Consider the following 18,605-nt stretch of genomic DNA (forward strand, 5'->3'; position numbering starts at 1 on the left):
TTTAATAAGATAACAAACAAAATCATATTGAAGGAATATTGAATGCTTTAGGATTTAATCTGCTTTATTTAAGCTTGCAAGTCTCATTATGTTCAGCTCTGATGAGAAACTGAAATTTAGTTGGTTTGTAAAAGTAAAAATATTACACAGCCACACAACCCTAAGTTTAGAATGAAGTTATTTTCTCCATATCAAATACTAGACCAAGTATCTTGGAACATTTTCAATTATTATTTTAGAAATATCCTTATATCTAGTTTGTTTATACTATTATGAAACATTATATCAATAAGTAAGTAGAAACATGTTCCTTTCAACTTGTTAGATCACATATTCTTAATAAAATGTTAAAATTGACTAATTTTCATTTTCTTTAATCCATAGAATCTAATACTTCTTTCACATTCCACAGTCGATGCAGGATGGTACAGGCCGTCACCCTCTAGATGATGAGCTCTGCAGTGGAACGTACCCATCCCCAATATGGGTATGACCTTTAAGCCATTGATTGGAATTGGATTTTACTGCATGTTGTTGTGCATGGTGTGGTGTTCTTTCCCTTTGTGTGTATGTGGTTGTGTGAAAAGTGTTCATGCCTTGTTGCCATTATTTACTTTGGCTTGGTCAGGGATAGCAGCAAAAATCATGAGAACAAAACAGAATTAATCATTTAGTATTATTGTAATTGTTGTCATTTAGAGAATGACTTTTTTTTTAAGTTACTGTTTATATACTTGTTTAAATTCATAAATTTATTTATTCATTCATATTTTGTTAAAATTTTGATATACTTTCAAATTAGCTAATGAGAAGAATTTTACTTTCTTTCATAGCCTTATTTATTATTTTACTACCTTTATACACAAATATGAAAATTGAATATTACATGTTTGTGTCGATACACATTTCTAAGTATTAATTATCAAGTCTTAACAATTTACTATCAAAAGGTTATAAAAAAACAAAACAAATTTAAATATATTTTATCATAATACATTTTAAATGTGTGCATATAAATATTTATACACACACAGTACAATAACTTTTGTACACTTTGGAATACTGTAAAAGCTATGATAATACATAAATAATATTAAAATTATTTACAGGTTGCACATTATCTTCATACATTATTTAATAAGACCTAATTGCAAAAGTGCTATTTGTTTAATTTTGTATGAAAAAATTGGCTAATCATGTTACCAAGATTATTCTTCAAAAAAAATATCTTCCAATGATGACAAAATTTCTTCAACATTCTATCATATGAATATTTTGTCTGGAAAAAAAAAAAGGAAAATTCTATGCAGTCAGATTACTCACATTCACAATGATTAACTGCTCAATTCATTCATTCTTAAATAAGGGGAAAAAAATTATGTCAGCTAATGGTTATTTTGTTGGTTGATTTTTACATTGTTATTATCCAAGATCTAGCAAAACGTAATGCTTTCAAAATAGTTTTAAGAGATGGGACATTATTTTAAGAAATTGTAGATCTACACTGCGTGGTTTATCTAATGTAAATATATTTCTCAGGCTGTTTTCAGAGTTGTTCTTTTAAGTTTTGTTTCTAACTTTTCTCACTTTTTTGTTTACATTTTTTTAACAAGGTTTTATATGCATAACATTGTTTTTTTTTATTTAAAAAAAATTTTTTTTCTCTAACCTTTGAAATGGTAATAATGTCCTGTTTTTAAATTCATTTCAAGATATGTATTTCAATATTGTTATTGTTATGATTTAAATAGAAACAAGATTTATTTATTTTTATGTATATATTAATTTTTATACATATATATTTATTAATTGATTTTAAATACATTTTTGTACAGCCTATATTTTATCTAACATACCCACTTTAATATTATAGTAATAACATGTTATCAAATAGACATTTAAATTATATTCTGTAAGCTACACAATCTTCTTTTACAATTATTCTTTAAGCTATTAAAGAAATAATTAAATGATTGTTGGTTTCCAATTACGTGATATCAAGTTTTACTTTAAAAACTTGCCATTACTATATTTTTTAAGTCATCGAAAATCAAATTTGCTTAAAATATTTACATATTAACTCTTTAGAACTATTTGTTTGATAATATTATTAGAGTGGGGATGTATCTGATATATTCTTTTCATTAATGTATACTTTTTTCACGAAATATGCAACTTATATCTTTGTACAAAATTGGGAAAATCACTTTTGCTTAAAAATTCCTTAAAGTTTCTTAATTTTAAGTAGGTCTTTTAAACTTGCTTTTTAAAATAGATACAAATTAAAATTTATGAAAAAATCCCCACCCCCTTCAAAATTTCTTCTACTAAAAGTAAAACATCTAAAACAAAGTTGTAAATATTAATTGTTAATAAACATATTGGTATGTGACGTTTTGCTTCAGCTATTTTGGCACAAGCTATTTTGGCATTAAAAGTTCGTACAATAATTTTTAAGACACAAAATTTTTAATAATAATAATTTTTTTCACTATGCTTTAATATAGTATTCATTTTCCCCCTCCCAACGCCAAAAAATATTTTAAAAGTAATTTTGTTATTTCATGAATGCATATTGTGAACTATAGATGGCTACCTGGTTGTGTGGTATGTGCTTGGAACCCACCGCCATCAATAATCATAAATTTTGAATGAACATCTGAAACATGTAAAACATACAAACTATGAAAATTAAAATTTCAACCTGAGATCATGATATTGACATACTCTCCCCCAATAAATTATAGGCATTCTGTGCAAAATGCACAAAATGAAATTTTGTTATTTTCTTATTTTAGTTGGAGATATAAATTAAATAAACTATTTTCTTGTGCACCTAAAATCATATCATCATTATAATATTTGTTTTGGAACAATATTAAAACCCACTCACACATTATAATGTTAGTAACATAACAAAAATTACACAACAAACTTAAATCTACTAGACAAAAATAACTATTATTCTTTTCTTAAAAGATATGGTACGACACAAACACACATACATAACACTGCTATGTATCATTCTTTTTAAATACATAATAAAATGATTTTATATAATGTAGCTGAAACATTTTGGGATAAAATGTCCCATGCCAAAATGACCACAGTGCCAAAATTACTGCACCAAAATGTCCTGCTTCATAGACATAAGAACTTTGCAGGTTATTAAGGACTATTTGTTTGATGTCCTTATTTCAAAATTTATTTTTCAGCCTTCCTCTTCCAAGTCACATAAGTGACGATGCCCTGAGCCCAAGTTACCATTTAGATATTTGTGTCAAGCTAAAGAATATGAATAAATGTTTAGACTGCTTAGTATTTTTCATTTACTCACAGAAAATACTAGTAAAGTTTGTTGAGTGGAAACTTATTTTTGTTTATGGATGGTCACAGCCAAGGTTGTTGTTTTTTGTTTTCTTTCTCTAAATGTATATAATTATTTACACTTTTGATTTTGACTCCATGTGTCATTTCTAGTCTGAATTCTAAAGTTTCATTAATGAGTACTTAGTACTGATCATTGCCCATTTTTTTTAAATTCATTTTTTTTTAGTATAATTACCTTTATCTTCTTTATGTGTATAAATTACTTTCACAGAAGCTACAACATTGATGAAGTAAGGAGACTTGTTGCTTTTGTTCAAGTGTTGTAGCTGTTAGGTTTTCTATTGCATCTAGTAGTTTTAGTAATGGTTGTAACTGCCATGGTAGATGCTGTAAATTCACATACATCTTAATTATCTAATATTTATATTTCTTATGCTAAAGCTTTGTTAAATGTATAGTGTGTGATACACAGTTTGTAAACTTAAAGTTCTTATTATAGAAGTTTTAAATGTTCCTTCAGAAAAAAAATGTTAGTGTATAACTTCATCGCCTAAACTTTCTGCATGGTGACTGGGAATGGCAGGAAGAATAGTTTGAACTCTACCCTTGTGATGACAGTCCAAAGGACATACCTCATAGCCTAGCAACCATCCTTTGTACTATATAATGTACTGGGTTGTTTTTTTTTTGCTTTTGTTTTTTGGTGGAAGAAAGCTTTTTATATGATTGTCATCAGCCAATACTTTTGGGTAGAGATTTTCTGATTAAAGCATGATGTTGTTTTTTTTAAATATGTAGGTAAATTTATATTGTAGTTGAAATATGAATAGAGCATGATAGATTTCCAGTTTTGTGCTACTTGTTTTAGTTTATTATTGACATTTTTGCATGTAAATTTATTTTTTCGATTCAGAAACACCATTTTATGTCGGTGAGTCAAATATTTCTTGCTATTAAGCATGCTTGTGCATTGATATCCTAGGGTTTCTTTATTTAGCCTACATCCATTCATGTTCCATGTTAAAATTTGTTGACTTTTATGTACTGTCTCTTCCGATCAATTTTTTTTTTTTAGCTGAATTTGATGTTAATTTTCATGTATCGAGCAATAATTACACATACAGGTTCAAGAGCTTGCAATTATCGTTGTTAAATGTGAATACTTCTTTTATTCTCTTTCAATAGTGCTTTTTTTTTTCTTTGCTGTAGTTGTTTTGATTTTATTTGGAGGTATATATTCATTTGGTAGTTGTTGATTTATTTTTATTTAATAGTTCCTTGAGTTTTTGATAATGTTTTAAATATGTGAGCTTTAAAACACTTTATCTTCAAAGTCCTTATTTACTTTTCTACTGCAAATATTCAATATTTTTAAGAACAAATTTAATTTTATAATAAACATCAGAATAAAAAAAAAATTGTTCATTTTTTTATTTTTTTTTTATACAAAAAAAGTACATAGTTTTTTAAATTCTATTTTCTTTTTGTCAGTATTTTTTTTCATCTTGTTTTATTACATCTGGCAGCTCAAAAGAAGGTCTGCGTGCTCCACTCATTTAAAACACACATATTTTATATATTTATATAAAGTAATGGCATACCATGTCTAGCCAGATCAATTTTAGAACCAAAATATCGGTTGGAGATTAATTTAAAGTAGTCTTTAGCAATGTGAATTAAAGATTATAAAATGTATATATTTTATGGTGGTCTTACTTAAGCTTTGACTGGAAAAAGTTTATTGTATAGTTGAGTTGATCTAAAGTTTAAGAAGCAGTGTTTTTTTAAAAGATTAATAATATTATTTAAAGTAGCAGTACTAAACATTTCAGTAATTAAAAATCACTTATAAAAAATATCTGTCTGGAATACCCCTGTAATTTCTTGCAATATATTTTAATATATTTGTATTGAATTAACACCAAGTTCTCTCATTCTGAATAGGGTTACAGGGTTATTCTCCTGATTTCAATTTGGTTCACAATCAATGAAATTGTATGACTAGCTATTGAAATTTTTGTCCTCCTTTGTAAGGCTTTGCCCATATTTCTGTCCTCCTTTAGGCTTATTAGTGTCTGGTAACCTTATTTCTGAAACAATATTATTATCAGGGTTAAGTCTTATAATCAGTAAAATTATTTTAATGTGAAGTTTAAAAAAAATAAATTTATGATAGTACTTTAAAATGTTTTGATTGTATACAAAGTAATATAAGGACAAAGCCTTACAAAGGAGGACAAAAAAAGTCAAAGTAAATTTCAATAGCTAGTCATACAATTTAATTGATTGTGAACCAAATTGAAATAATGAGAATTTTAATTATATTGCAGGTGCTATGGATATTTTTTTTTTCTTTGCAAATATGTAAAAAGGTCTAAAAAAAACAACAACATAAGTACTAAGTAAATTTCCAACAAACCAACATTTCCAATCTGTAGAATAGCTGAAGCTGTGTGTGTCGTTGTTAATATTAAGCTTGAAAACCTTCACAGACATTCAAAAACATGATGAAAATATAATTTTGGAGGTAGGTGATTGGAAAGCTCAATGCTAATTAAGCTTACATTTATCAACAAATTTTGGAGTATACTCTTACCATGGTTCGTAATTTTAAAAAAAGACTCATTTATGTAGTATCTTTTTGTCATCTCTGTTAATTATGCAGTATCCTTTTGTGTATTGTTATATGAAATATACTTTATATATATTTATATATATATTAGGCTAATTTATGTTGAAGTCCTAATATGCATGACCTATTAAGTTAAATTATTTCAAGTTGCAGTAGTTCAAAGTGGAAAAAGTAAAAATCAAATTTAGTTAATTTTATTCCTAGACAGAAATTTAAAATAATATAAAACATTTTGACATTTTATTCTTTAAAAAAAAATGTTTTCATGTCACTCAGTGTAAAAAAAACCAACTGTAAATGTTTTACAATAATAACATTTTCTGCAAATTATTACCTACTTGTGAAAGATACTCAACAAAAAAATTCAGCATCTTAAAAATAATATGTATTTATATAAGAACAATTTAATCATAGAAAGAAATATTTTCTTTTGTAAATATTTTTTTCTTATAGTATACACAAAACCTTTAAAAATGGCTTAAATTTGTAATAATTAAAAAGTTCTTCATGAACTTTTCATTGCAGGCCAGAGAAAAAAGCTCCAAGGATACAAAGCATCAAAAGAAAAGTTTTATACTGTGGTGAACAATGAATTTAAGATATTCTACAAAAAAAAGTCAGATCACCATACCATTGTAACTTAGCGACTTGTTTGGTTTTTAACAAAAGGAATTCAATTACTTAATTCTATCATACTTTCATTGAATATTTTAGTTGTCCTATTTGTTCACACATTCTCATCGTAATATCTTTATAAAAATTGTTAGGTTTGATGTAAGTGCAGTGAAAATGGGTTCATTTGGAATGAAGTTTGTGTTACAACTGCTGGAACTTTCTTGTACCTTTATTTAAATCAGCCATTTGTTTCCTGATGTACAGTTATGTGCAGAAAAGTCAATAACTTATGAACAATTGAGTGGAAGTCAAAAGGTAGAAAATTCAGATAAATGTGGCTTTTATATAAATGTTTGCATGTAGTTGCGTGAGAAAAGTGTGTGATTTTTTTTGCTTCAAACTGAGAACATTGGTAGGAAAACTATTCATTTAATTTCCAAAATATTAAAAACTCAAAAAGTTTTTTTTTAATCAGTATTATAAATACACAGATTTTATTTTTATAGTAAGGCATAATACATAACAATTTCTTTTTTACATACGATAACATTTATTGTGATTTGGAAAAAGACTAAAGAAAACAAAATAATATAAATTGTCTCAATTTTATAAATGATACTTTTTAAACAAAGTATGTTTATTTATTGCTGTAAAACAAACTTTGGTATTGATAAATTTCTTTTTAGATTAAAAGTAATTATTGAATTAACCAAGACCAAGATAAATTTTGTAATAATTTCGTATTATGTAATTCATCAGTAAACGGGTATTAAAATATAATTTATACATTTTTATGTTTATTACTTTTAATGCTGTAAAATAATTATCTTTGTATGCTATAATAATAAATATCACATTTTATACCATATTGTTGTATTTTTTAGTCATATTAATTTATTTTATTAATTATGTTGTAATACAGATGTCTTTTTTTAAAATATATGTTGTGTATATGTTCTTTAAATGTAATAAAAAAAAGTACCTCTTTCAGAACTTGTGATCTATGTGACAGAAACAGATGACTTAAATGCAGCCATTATTAAGAAAAGAAAGCAGTGGTTTACTTAAATGCTATAGATAAATATATATATATAAGTAAGTTTAAGTCTAATATATATATATTTAAGTAAGCCATAGCTTTCTATTTTTAATAATGTTTGCATTTAAAGTCATGTTTCTGTCACATAGATCACAAAATCTAAAAGATATATTTAATATATATATACATATATATATAATAATGAATAGTTTTGTGTCTCCACAATTACATTGACCCAACTTTCACTCCCTTTATTCATAAATTAATGCCTCCTTACGGACAATAAAGATATTATATATATTATATATATATATATATATATATATATATAATGTTATTTTAATTTAGATGAGAAAAAGAAATTTTTTTTTCTGTTAATAAGAAATTAAATACTAAAACAATTCTTTGAACTTTTACAGGGTTATATTGTCATGATTTCAATTTGGTTCACAATCATTAATAAAATTACAATAACTAAATGCTTTGCAGCTCAAGTCCTGCCTATTAAATGAACTTGTATGCATGTTGTTTTTTTACTTGTAAAACTGTTGAATTGTTTTTCAATCACCAATTGTGTGTAGCTCAAGAAATCAGACATATGTACACATTGTATTATTTCATATGTGTGAATTAAAGCACTAAATATTTTTAACTATTTAAAAGTCACTTCTATTTTCAGATTTAATAAAGACATTTTTTCTTTCATATTAGGGCATATTTTTTTTTACACTTGACTTGATAAGTCTTTGACTTTTGAATTAAGATCTAATCCTGCAAGTAGGCCTATATGATGTGTAATGAGGACTAATTCAAAGGGGAAGGAGTCATTGGTAATTTTTGTATGTATATATATATATGTACATCAGAAAAGACTGTAATCCAGGCATGTCAAACACGGCGTTCGGGGGCCGCATGCGGCCCGCGACCACCTTGCATGCGGCCCGCTTGGCCATCTAAAAAATTATCAAAATAATGTCAAACTATTACCCTGCAAAATAAAAGATGATAAGCTACTTGAATTGAAAAATAGTATTTGTTAAGCTAACAACGAGATTGAATCTGCAGTGAAAGCCAGCAACATTTTTTTCAAACTTTATTGCAAGCCATAGCAAATCGTTTAGTGAAAGGGATTTTATGAGTGTGTCGTTAAAGCTGCGGAAGTCCAGAAAATGTGAAAGCATTGAAAGAAATAACTTTAACTAGTAACACTGTGGGAGATAGAATAATTGACATATCAGTCAGCTTGAGTGAACAATTAAAGAACAAAATAGATTTTGAAATATTCTCATTGGCTCTCTATGAGTCAACTGATGTAACGGGTGTAGCACAGTTGGCTATACTCATAAGGACCTGTGACAGGAATTTTGAGAAAACCACAACAAGCGAGGATGTTTTTAAGAAATAACAGGTGATTTAGCAATACAATTTACCTTTGGTAAAGCTAGCTAGTCTAACAAGGGATGGCGCAATAATCATTATGAAATGGTTTTGATGCCAAGCTACTTGCAAAAATAAGAGAGACTAATGCTAATTTTAAATTTGCTCATTTTCAGTGCATCATTCACCAAGAAACAACGCACAAAGCAATTACAATTCCAACAATTCATAAGACTGGTTCCAGTCACTATCAATTTTATTCGTGCCCGTGGCTTAAATCATCACCAATTTTCAATGTTTCTGAATGACATTGGACACAAAATTTGCTGGCTCTCCTGTCATTAAGAATTGAAGAGATTTCTTGTACTGCGTGAAGAAATTGTATTGTTTCTGAACATGAAAGGTGAACCTGTTGAACATTTCCATACTGACGAATGGGTTCAGGATTTGGCATTTGCAATTGATCTCAGTGGTCCCCTGCAAGACTTTGAAACTTCAGAGTAAAGACTAAATTGTCACAACTGCGTATGATCATGTGAAGTGCTTTCAAGCAAAATTACGACTGTGGATAAATCAAATATGAAGAGAAAATCTTGTTGACTTGACAGGAAATAAAAAGATAAAATACGGCTACAACATTTGGTAAATATGTCTTACACATGGAATCGTTAGTAGATGCTTCCACTGGCTGTTTTCATGACTTCGTTTGATACAAGCAAGATTTTTGGTTGTTTTTATCTCCATTTTCATTTGCTTCTGAAAATGCTGCCGGTAATGTGCAACTAGAGCTGATAGAATAGCAGTTAGATTCTTTGTTGAAAGCAAAGAATAAAGAAGTGGCTGCGCCTAAATTTAGTTATTTACCTAAACGGTTCGTTCAATTGCGGAAATTTGAAGCCAGAATTCTAGCTATTTTTGCAAGCACAGATCTCTGTGAACAGTTCTTTTCTATAATGAAAGCTACAAATCACCTCACCGTTCGAGATTATCTGATCAAAATTTGTCGTCAGTGTTGATAATGTCAGTGACAAAAAACTTCCACTCGATATTAATAAACGTGTATCCCAGAAAGATGTCAAGCATCAGTACAAAGAAAAAAATGCGCTATCTTAGTAATTTTTAGTTATGAAATCGTACTGCAAATTTAGCTAAATAAGGGACATGTATGCCATTAATTATTGTATTATTGTATTGTTTCTAATTTACATAAAACTAGTAAGCTGTTTTGCAACTGATCTTTGGCTGCAGCCCTTTAGAATACAGTAAGTTTTTTATGCGGCCCATACACCTTAACGAGTTTGACATGCCTGCTGTAATCTATTTTTTAAGCATAATTTAATGAATAGTTTGTGTCTTCACAATGAGATTGACCCACTTTTCACTCCCTTTATTCATAAATTAATTCCTCCATAATGACAATGCTGCATTTGAGTGTCTTTATTTTTATATTGTGTACACTGTGCATATATATTATATATGCCCAACCTGCGATCGCGGCTGTGTATCAAGGATTGGCCTCTTTAGTCACACAAGAAGTTGCAAAGGGAAAAGATCGTCTCTCGAGACGTCAAATGCCACAGACACTGTGCAGTATACATTTGTCACTTTTCTAGTCTGTATGAGGCATAATTGGAAGCAAAGTATTAAAGAGAGATCATTTTTGTCTGTTTCTTTTTTGTTTTTGTTTCAACATACTGTGCACTGTGGAGAACAAAACACTCCACACAAATAAAACATTTTTGTTATTGTTGCTGTTAATACTTAATATTCTATATATATATATATATTTACAAAGCTTGTATCAACTCTGTCTGGCAAAAAGTATGTACACGTTATTTCTCCCACACCCATTCTCAGATTAAGCTGGAATTTTGCAATGATTTATTTTACCCCACAACACCGAATCAATATAAAAACAATAGTCAATTAACTATTAATAAATTATTTTCTTTGGTACCTTGAATAAGGGAAAGAAATTGTACTTGACTGATGTGGTGGTATAAGTTGAATAAGACCTATCCAGACAAGTGATAGGATCATAGAGTATTGAGAAAACTAAAAACTAAACAAAAACAATTGTTAAAAATATTTCGTGTCGCACAGCTTTATTATGTCCAAGTCCAAATCGCAGCTATAATTACATAGCTGATGCAAACTTGTTAATGCAATTGTTTTCTCAAAAAGCATTTTTTAAATGTTTTTGTTTTTAGACAATACACTGCAGTAGTGCATGAAGAATCTAGACAGACATCTATCAGTCTTTGAATACATTTAATTTCTAGTTCTATATAGCGAAGCGACTATGGACCATCTCCTACCTGGTTAGGTCTATTAGCTAGGGTCGGAACGATGTTGCCCACGCATCAGTTTCACGCAGCTGATGTATCCAAAGGAACCGCAAGTGTCATACAGTTTGAGGTCAGCGGCGTCGTAGCACTGTGTGTTGCCGACTGTCTAGGGGTCCCGGGCTGATTTTTTTAAAAAGAGTTGACACCCAAAGCCATTTCATGTTTTCATGTTAGCCATGTCTGTTGAAACTTTGAATTCAAACCTCTGCTGGTTTACAGCCACATTTTCGCTTGAAGGAGTCCAAAAATGCTAATAGCACTAGCCATAAGGTTATCTAGGCCCTGCTTCTCTTGAAAGTGATGCGTTAGCAGATAGATTGTGTCTTATGTGGCTTTCTTGACCCTCTTGAAGCTGCCTGAGAAAGCGTAGGAACCTTATAGTGGCTAGGATAACAAATCATTGCAACTCATTGTCGCAAAAGCAGGGGAAAGGTTCGGATTATGCTCCCTACGTTTTATTTGCCTTTGTTGTACACCAGAAATTCATGTTGGGTGTACCTCCTCCCAGGGTGTCACTAGCGTGGGTATCACCCGGTGCGGTCAGCTCAGGGTGTCAAACCCCCCCCCCCACCCATTCCCTTTTTTTTCGTTAGCCATAAAACAAATACTTTATAATTACCAACATTAATTAATTGTTAAATAACTATAAAAAGAGTGTCGATTCTATTTTAGAATTGTGTTGTTTATTACAATTACAATTTTGCAACAATGCGGCCTTAAGAAAATTACAATGTTGTTATTTTTAGCGGCCCCCGTAAGGGGAAAAAGCCGCTATTAGGTTTGTGCAAAATGTCCGTCTGTCCGTCTGTCCGTCTGTCACACTCAGATCTCGAAAACTAGAAGAGATATGAAAAATATTATTTCATCATTAAATCCGGCTTGAAAAGTTTAGGTGCAACGGCTACTTTTGGTTTTCTAAAAGCAAACCGTTTAATTTATAAAATTAATTATGCAAGCGATTTTTTCATAAAAATACACCAATTCTAAAACAATTACGTAAATGTAAGGGAGGCAATGTTACAATATGCTAACAAAGATGGACAATTTTTGTGTATTTTCAGTATCACTAAGTCAAATATATTTTTAAAATGTACAGGAAATGTTTACAACAAATACAAATAATAGTTAAAGACGTTTTTTCTGGTCAACTAGCTGCTAAAATTAAAAGAAAACATTTCTGTTTGTTTATAAAGGCTAATAATGCACTTTGTATGTAAATATCACGCACATTTTTTTAAATGGACTTTTTATGCAGCGATTTTCGTGCAGTAGCGTAACGTCGCAACATGATCAGGTGCTAAACCAATTCCTTAAACTTTTTTTAAAAATCAGATTTTATTTATTTTTATTTAGTGCCCCCATCCGAATAAAAGAAGCTTATTTTTGTGCGTTTTGTCTGTTTGTCGGTCTGTCCGTCACGATTAGATTTAAAAAACTAGAACTCTAAAAGCTATTGAAAATCTGATTTACCCTTTAATGTTCCTCCCGTAACATCTCAATAGTTTTAAGTATCTAAAATTGATTGTTCCGGATTTTTTTTCTGCAAAACTAATCAACGCCAACAAATGTTTGTTTGCTCTTCTAACTTATATTACATTCAATTTCCATGCTTAAACGTTGCAAAAACACATTATCAATAATATGTTGTTCCGTTTTTTATGTAAATAGCATATTAATGCTAAATCATAATCTCTATACTGACTTATATTTCATTAAGTGTAAAAATGTTCCGGATATTGTTTTATAAAACATGAATTATGCCTAATGATTGTTTGAAATCGCATAAGGCTTTTAAAAAAAGTAATTTACTAGAATTGATTACTGAAAATTACTTTTTAGACATTTAATTTTCTTGTAAAACATAACATAGAAGTTTTGTAATCGATAAAGAAAGTTACGGATTTTGTTTCTTACAAATCGTCGCCAGAAATTTCCGAATTTATTTAAAAATCTACTAACGCCAAATAATTGTTTGAACTCCCTCTTCTAATTAATAAACAAATAATCTTCTCATTTACGAAATAATATTTTTACGGATTTTTATGAAAAATATTTTAACTCACTACTCTCTTACAGTACATTTAACTTTCTACCTAAAACATTAAAAAATCTAATTATCGTTAATATTATGTTCCGATTTTTAAGGAAAACAGAATCCAAACACCAAAGTAAGGTATGAAAATCTCTCCACGTGGCTGTAGTACATCTAATTTTTATACGAGACCTTCCAAAAAATTTAATTAACGGTATTACATTTATCTGAAATTCTCTTTTTCTTTTACTATTTATACAAACATCCGGAACAATCTATTATATAAACTTTTCAATTGTGTTCATACCTAAAAATTATTGCGATGTTTTGAAACGTAAAATAAAGGTTAATCAATTTTTAATAACTTTTAGTTGTTTTTTTTTATATCAAGATAACGGACAGACCGACTGACAGACAAAACGCAAAAACAATGTGGCTTTGATCCTTTTTAAATAATATCTATTAGAACTAAGTGCACCAATGTCTATGAACCCTCGTTAAATATCTCGTGTAAATAAAGACATTTTTTTTTATGGTACCGGTACTAGCCTATTGTGAGGTAATGGAATTTTTTTTCTTTGACGTCATATGAATGGACTCTTTAAATGTAGGCCTAATGTTAAAAGAACGCACTCGGTGCACCAATGTCTATTAACCCTCGAAAAAATTGCTTGTATTAATGAAAACATATTTTAGTCTAACTAAGCCGTGTGACGTAGTGTTTTTTTTTCCTTTGACGTCACATGGAATGAATTCTTTAAATGAAATGCTAAAAGAACGCACTCGGTGCACCAATGTCTATGAACACTCGAGAAATGGCTCGTGTTGATAAAGGTGATTTTTAGTCTAGCTAGGCCTTGTGACGTAGTGTTTTTTTTTCCTTTGACGTCATATGGAATGAATTCTTTAAATGAAATGCTAAAAGAACGCACTCGGTGCACCAATGTCTATGAACACTCGATAAAAGGCTCGTAATGATGAAGGCGATTTTTATTCTAGCTAGGCCGTGTGACATAGTGTTTTTTTTTCCTTTGACGTCATATGGAATGAATTCTTTAAATGAAATGCTTAAAGAACGCACTCGGTGCACCAATGTCTATGAACACTCGATAAATGGCTCTTATAGATGAAGGCGATTTTTAGTCTAGCTAGGTCGTGTGACGTAGTGTTTTTTTTTCCCTCTGACGTTATATGGAATTAATTCTTCAAATGAAATGAAAAAAGAACTCGGTATAGTAATGTTTATTAAGCCTCGTTATGTGACTCGCATTTAAAAAAGGAATGATATCTTGATTTAGATCTAATCTAGATTTTTTAAACTAGATCTAGATTTTTATTACAGTATATCTAGATCTGGATTTATAACCTAATTAAAATTATTTTAGAGTCTAGATCTAGAATTTCTAGATCTAGTTTAGACTAAAATAGACTAGATTAAGATGTAGAATTTCAATTTCTAAACTTAAAGTGTAAAAAAAAAGTGTAGATTTTCATTTCCAAACGTTTTGATCAATATTGTAATGTTTTAATATACTAAAACTAATCTACTATTTTTTTTATTAAATTTAAATTTACGGCAAATGAATCTTTGAAACATTATTACTTTTGACCATCGGATGTCTGCCTGGTCGTGCGGTTTGCGCACTGGACTGTCGTTCAGATTTATGGATGGCCCAGGGTTCAAACCCTGCCCGCTCCCATCCCCCGTCGTCCTGCGGGAGGTTTGGACTAGGAAGTAATTATCTTCAACTCTGAAGGAACATCCGAAACGTGTAAAACATTTTACATCAAAATTAAATCACCTCTTGAATATTATTTGCGAATATGCAGATCCGACAGGGATCCGACTTCGACGGGGGCCGCCTCTGAGTTTGTGTAACACAAACTCTCTTTGTAATCTTGTTTTCTTTTCTAGATTTAAAACTTGAAAATTTATCAATAAAAGTTAAAGTCTATCTTAAATATTTCTTAACTCATTATTCACATGTCGTCACATAAATGCAGATGGTAAGAAATAGTTCAAGACTTTGTTAAATAATTCAGAGATATTCTTTAAGGTCTTAGTGGCATATGAATCGTGCACTGTCAAATTTTTGTTTCTTCAAGAAACATTTTGCTGCCTTTAGATGTCTTCTCAATCACGGCATATCTGTTTAAATGTCGTCTTTTGGAGAATCATCAAATACGCTAATAATTCTGAAACTAACATCTACAGTACTTTGTCAGTTGTTGAAATAAAGACTTTTTGGTTAGATCGCTTCAAATGTATCTGCTACATCAATGATTGCTTCCAGTAGGAGTAGAAGTTCAGAGTTAAAAAACGATCAATGCTCATAGAGGCTCGTAGTCTGAGTAATAAAGCGATTGGCTTCCGAACAGTGGTCCCGGGTTTGAATCCTGGAGAAGGTTGGGATTTTTAATTTCGGGATCTTTGGTCGCCTCTAAGTCCACCCAGCTCTAATGGGTACCTGATATTAGTTGTGGAGACGTAAAGGAGGTTGGTCGTTGTGCTGGCCATATGACACTCTCCTTAACCGTAGGCCACAGAAACAGATTCCCACTACATCATCTGCCCTATAGACCGCAAAGTTTGAAAGGGGAACTTGCTACCCAATAGTAATTCCGGCAAGTTGTGATTGCTCGCCTAACATTTTCTTGTTGTTTTTTTTTTAAAGAGCCTTTTCAGTAACGCTTTGAGCTAACGTGTTATGCTTTTGATAAAGAAAAGGTTTAAATGGTCACCACATTGTCAAAAGTTTAAATGTACCATTGTACATCTTCTCAAAAAAAAATTTTTTTTAATTTAAAAGTATCTATAATTTCAGAACGAAAAATTCTTTCAATTGTACTAAAACATTTTAGGCAAGAAGCATTTTCTAAAAAAGAATGTTGACCACATAAATTAAGCGAACGTTATGCACACCTATTAAATAGCTAATCTGTTGCTTTTTAAAATCATCTGTACTCCTCCATGGTTTCAGACATTGAAGCTGCATTTTCCTATTCCTGAGCTCGACATATATCATAAACTGAAGCTCACTCGTTTCTAGACATTTTAAGGTATTAGGCCTAAGTTGATCTCATCAGCTTTTTTCTCCCTTAAAGTCTTAACTTCTAAATATGATCAGTATCTGCTATTGAGGTGTGCTGTCAAACAAAATACAAAGGTGCCTACTGTCATTCTGACTTAAACGTTATTTGCTAAAACAACTATGAACTTGACATCATTGACGTAATTTCAGTAATGGACTTCAAATTTCCATCATATCAAGGTAATTCTTTATTCAATTAGGACACGTCGTTAATATGGTCACACAATGTCAATTCTTCTGTTTTTATAGAAACAATCTGTGCAATATATCCTTTCGTTTTCTTTTACATCAATCATAAAAACGAGTTCCCTGTTATTTGTTCTTGTAGCCTGTTATTTGTTCTTGTAGCCGGATGCCAATTCAAATAAATATTCTTCATATGTCTTTTAATATTCCAATTTTAGTCTTTATTTCCTCCACCTATTAAATTAAGTAATACATTTCTATTTCATTTCTATAGAATTGAATGAAAATAGTTAAAAGAAAAACACTACAATTGTTTGCTATTAATTCCAGTTAATAAGCATCTTATAGAACCATTCTTTCGACAACTGGTGTACTATTTCTTTTTTTCTGGGTAATGTCCTTCGTAAATCATGTGAAATAAGCACATGTCAAGAAGAACAATACCTAAAATATTGAAGTCAATATCATTCTACTGACACAATGTAACATTTCCTTCATCTTGGATAGAAATTCTTTTACAGACAACTTCTGATATCTTTAGAAATCTCAATTACCATTTAGCTGAAAGTAAACTTTCAAGTTTTGTTTGTGATATAAGCTGTGATGTAATGTTTTGGACATTTTAATAAAATATTAAAATATGTTAAGCCGAGATTTTTAAAAATATACATAGATATATATTAGCCACTGACATTTTTTTTTTACAAATTGTTAGTTATTGCAAATTGCATTTTTCCACTTGGATATCACCCCCCTAACGAGTGTCACCCGGTGCGGACCGCACCCCCTAGGGACGCCACTGCCTCTCGGCTCCACCGCTCAAAAACCGTACAGTAGACCCTACCTTGTCCATTATAGAGTTAATCAATCAATGAAGTAGGAATCGTGCAACATTTTTTTCTGTTACTGGCAGATGAGTAATGCCTCGTTAGTTGGAGCAGTTAGATATTTATATAGGGATATAGCCTAATATATTATATATAGCCTAATAAAGTATCTTGAAAAACAGGCGGAATAAAGCATTTTTCCATTTAGCGTGAACAAGCGCAGCCTTTCTGTTAGGGCATATACCTCAGACTTCAACCGGCCATAAAGCCAGCCTATTTCGTTTAGACTATTTTTAAAATAATAAACTTGACAAACATTTATTTCTAAATATTCAAAAGATTCAACTTCAAATATAGCTAACCAGGTTTAGTTCCCTCTACCAAACCTGAGCTACTGACCCAAAATGCACAGACCACAGCAGCTCTTGCAAAACTCAAAACAATATATGGAAAGACAAAGGCATAGCCCTCGACACCAAAGTCAGACTAATGCAACCCCTGGTCAAAGCCACATTCTTATATACTTGTGAGTCTTAGACGCTGACAGCGGAACTAGAGAGGAGGATCCTAGCAATGGAATTGAGATGCTACAGAAAGATCCTATAGGTACCACGTTTAAAGACGGTATCACAAACGAAAAGAGACAGTTTATTACAGTGATAGGACCCCACAATGACCTGAAAACTGCTGTAAAAAAAACAACAGTAACTAAAACTCTATGGCCATATTACAAGGTCTTCAGGGAACAGTACCAGAAAAAAACAAGAACAGGCAGACATGGAAAGCGATGGGAAGACTACATAAAAGAATGTACGTGCCTGTCATTGAAAGAGGTTCAATCCAAGGCAAAAAACAGGAATGGAGAAAGACTGTCGAAAAATCTTGTGTTGTGCCGCAACGGTCCAACAGACTAATTTAAGGATAGGTGAAGGTGATAGTAGGTCTAGTAATGCAAATGAAGTCATAATAATTAAAACAAAATCTCACTATAAAAAAAAAAAGTCCTTTCTGTCTCTCGTCTCTCAAAAAAACTTGAATTAAGCCAGACCACCTCGTAGGACTATAGGCCTATAAACACGATGGGAATGCACTGAGCTCATGCATGCAGGCTTAGAGGCCCTACATTA

The 18,605-nt window shown here is 30.5% G+C and overlaps 1 protein-coding gene across 12 annotated transcripts in view; it reads left to right on the forward strand.

Annotated features, from left to right (window-relative positions):
- Positions 1-7,911, forward strand: part of LOC106058127 (pleckstrin homology domain-containing family A member 1-like) — a 32,416-nt gene extending 24,505 nt beyond the window's left edge. For 5 of the 12 annotated variants that reach the window (XM_056026171.1, XM_056026200.1, XM_056026192.1 and 2 more), the window contains exons 13-15: positions 413-487; positions 4,244-4,261; positions 6,488-7,911. In XM_056026171.1, the coding sequence (XP_055882146.1) occupies positions 413-487; positions 4,244-4,261; positions 6,488-6,547 (153 nt within the window). In that variant the 3' untranslated portion in view covers positions 6,548-7,911. Of the gene's footprint in view, positions 1-412; positions 488-3,215; positions 5,637-5,660; positions 6,457-6,487 lie in introns of those variants that run through there. The other 7 variants (XR_008777477.1, XM_056026243.1, XM_056026209.1 and 4 more) reach the window with 7 other exon arrangements.
- The last annotated feature ends 10,694 nt before the right edge of the window (positions 7,912-18,605 follow it).

This window comes from Biomphalaria glabrata, chromosome 1, assembly GCF_947242115.1.
Source record: "Biomphalaria glabrata chromosome 1, xgBioGlab47.1, whole genome shotgun sequence".
NCBI classification, from domain to species: domain Eukaryota; kingdom Metazoa; phylum Mollusca; class Gastropoda; family Planorbidae; genus Biomphalaria; species Biomphalaria glabrata.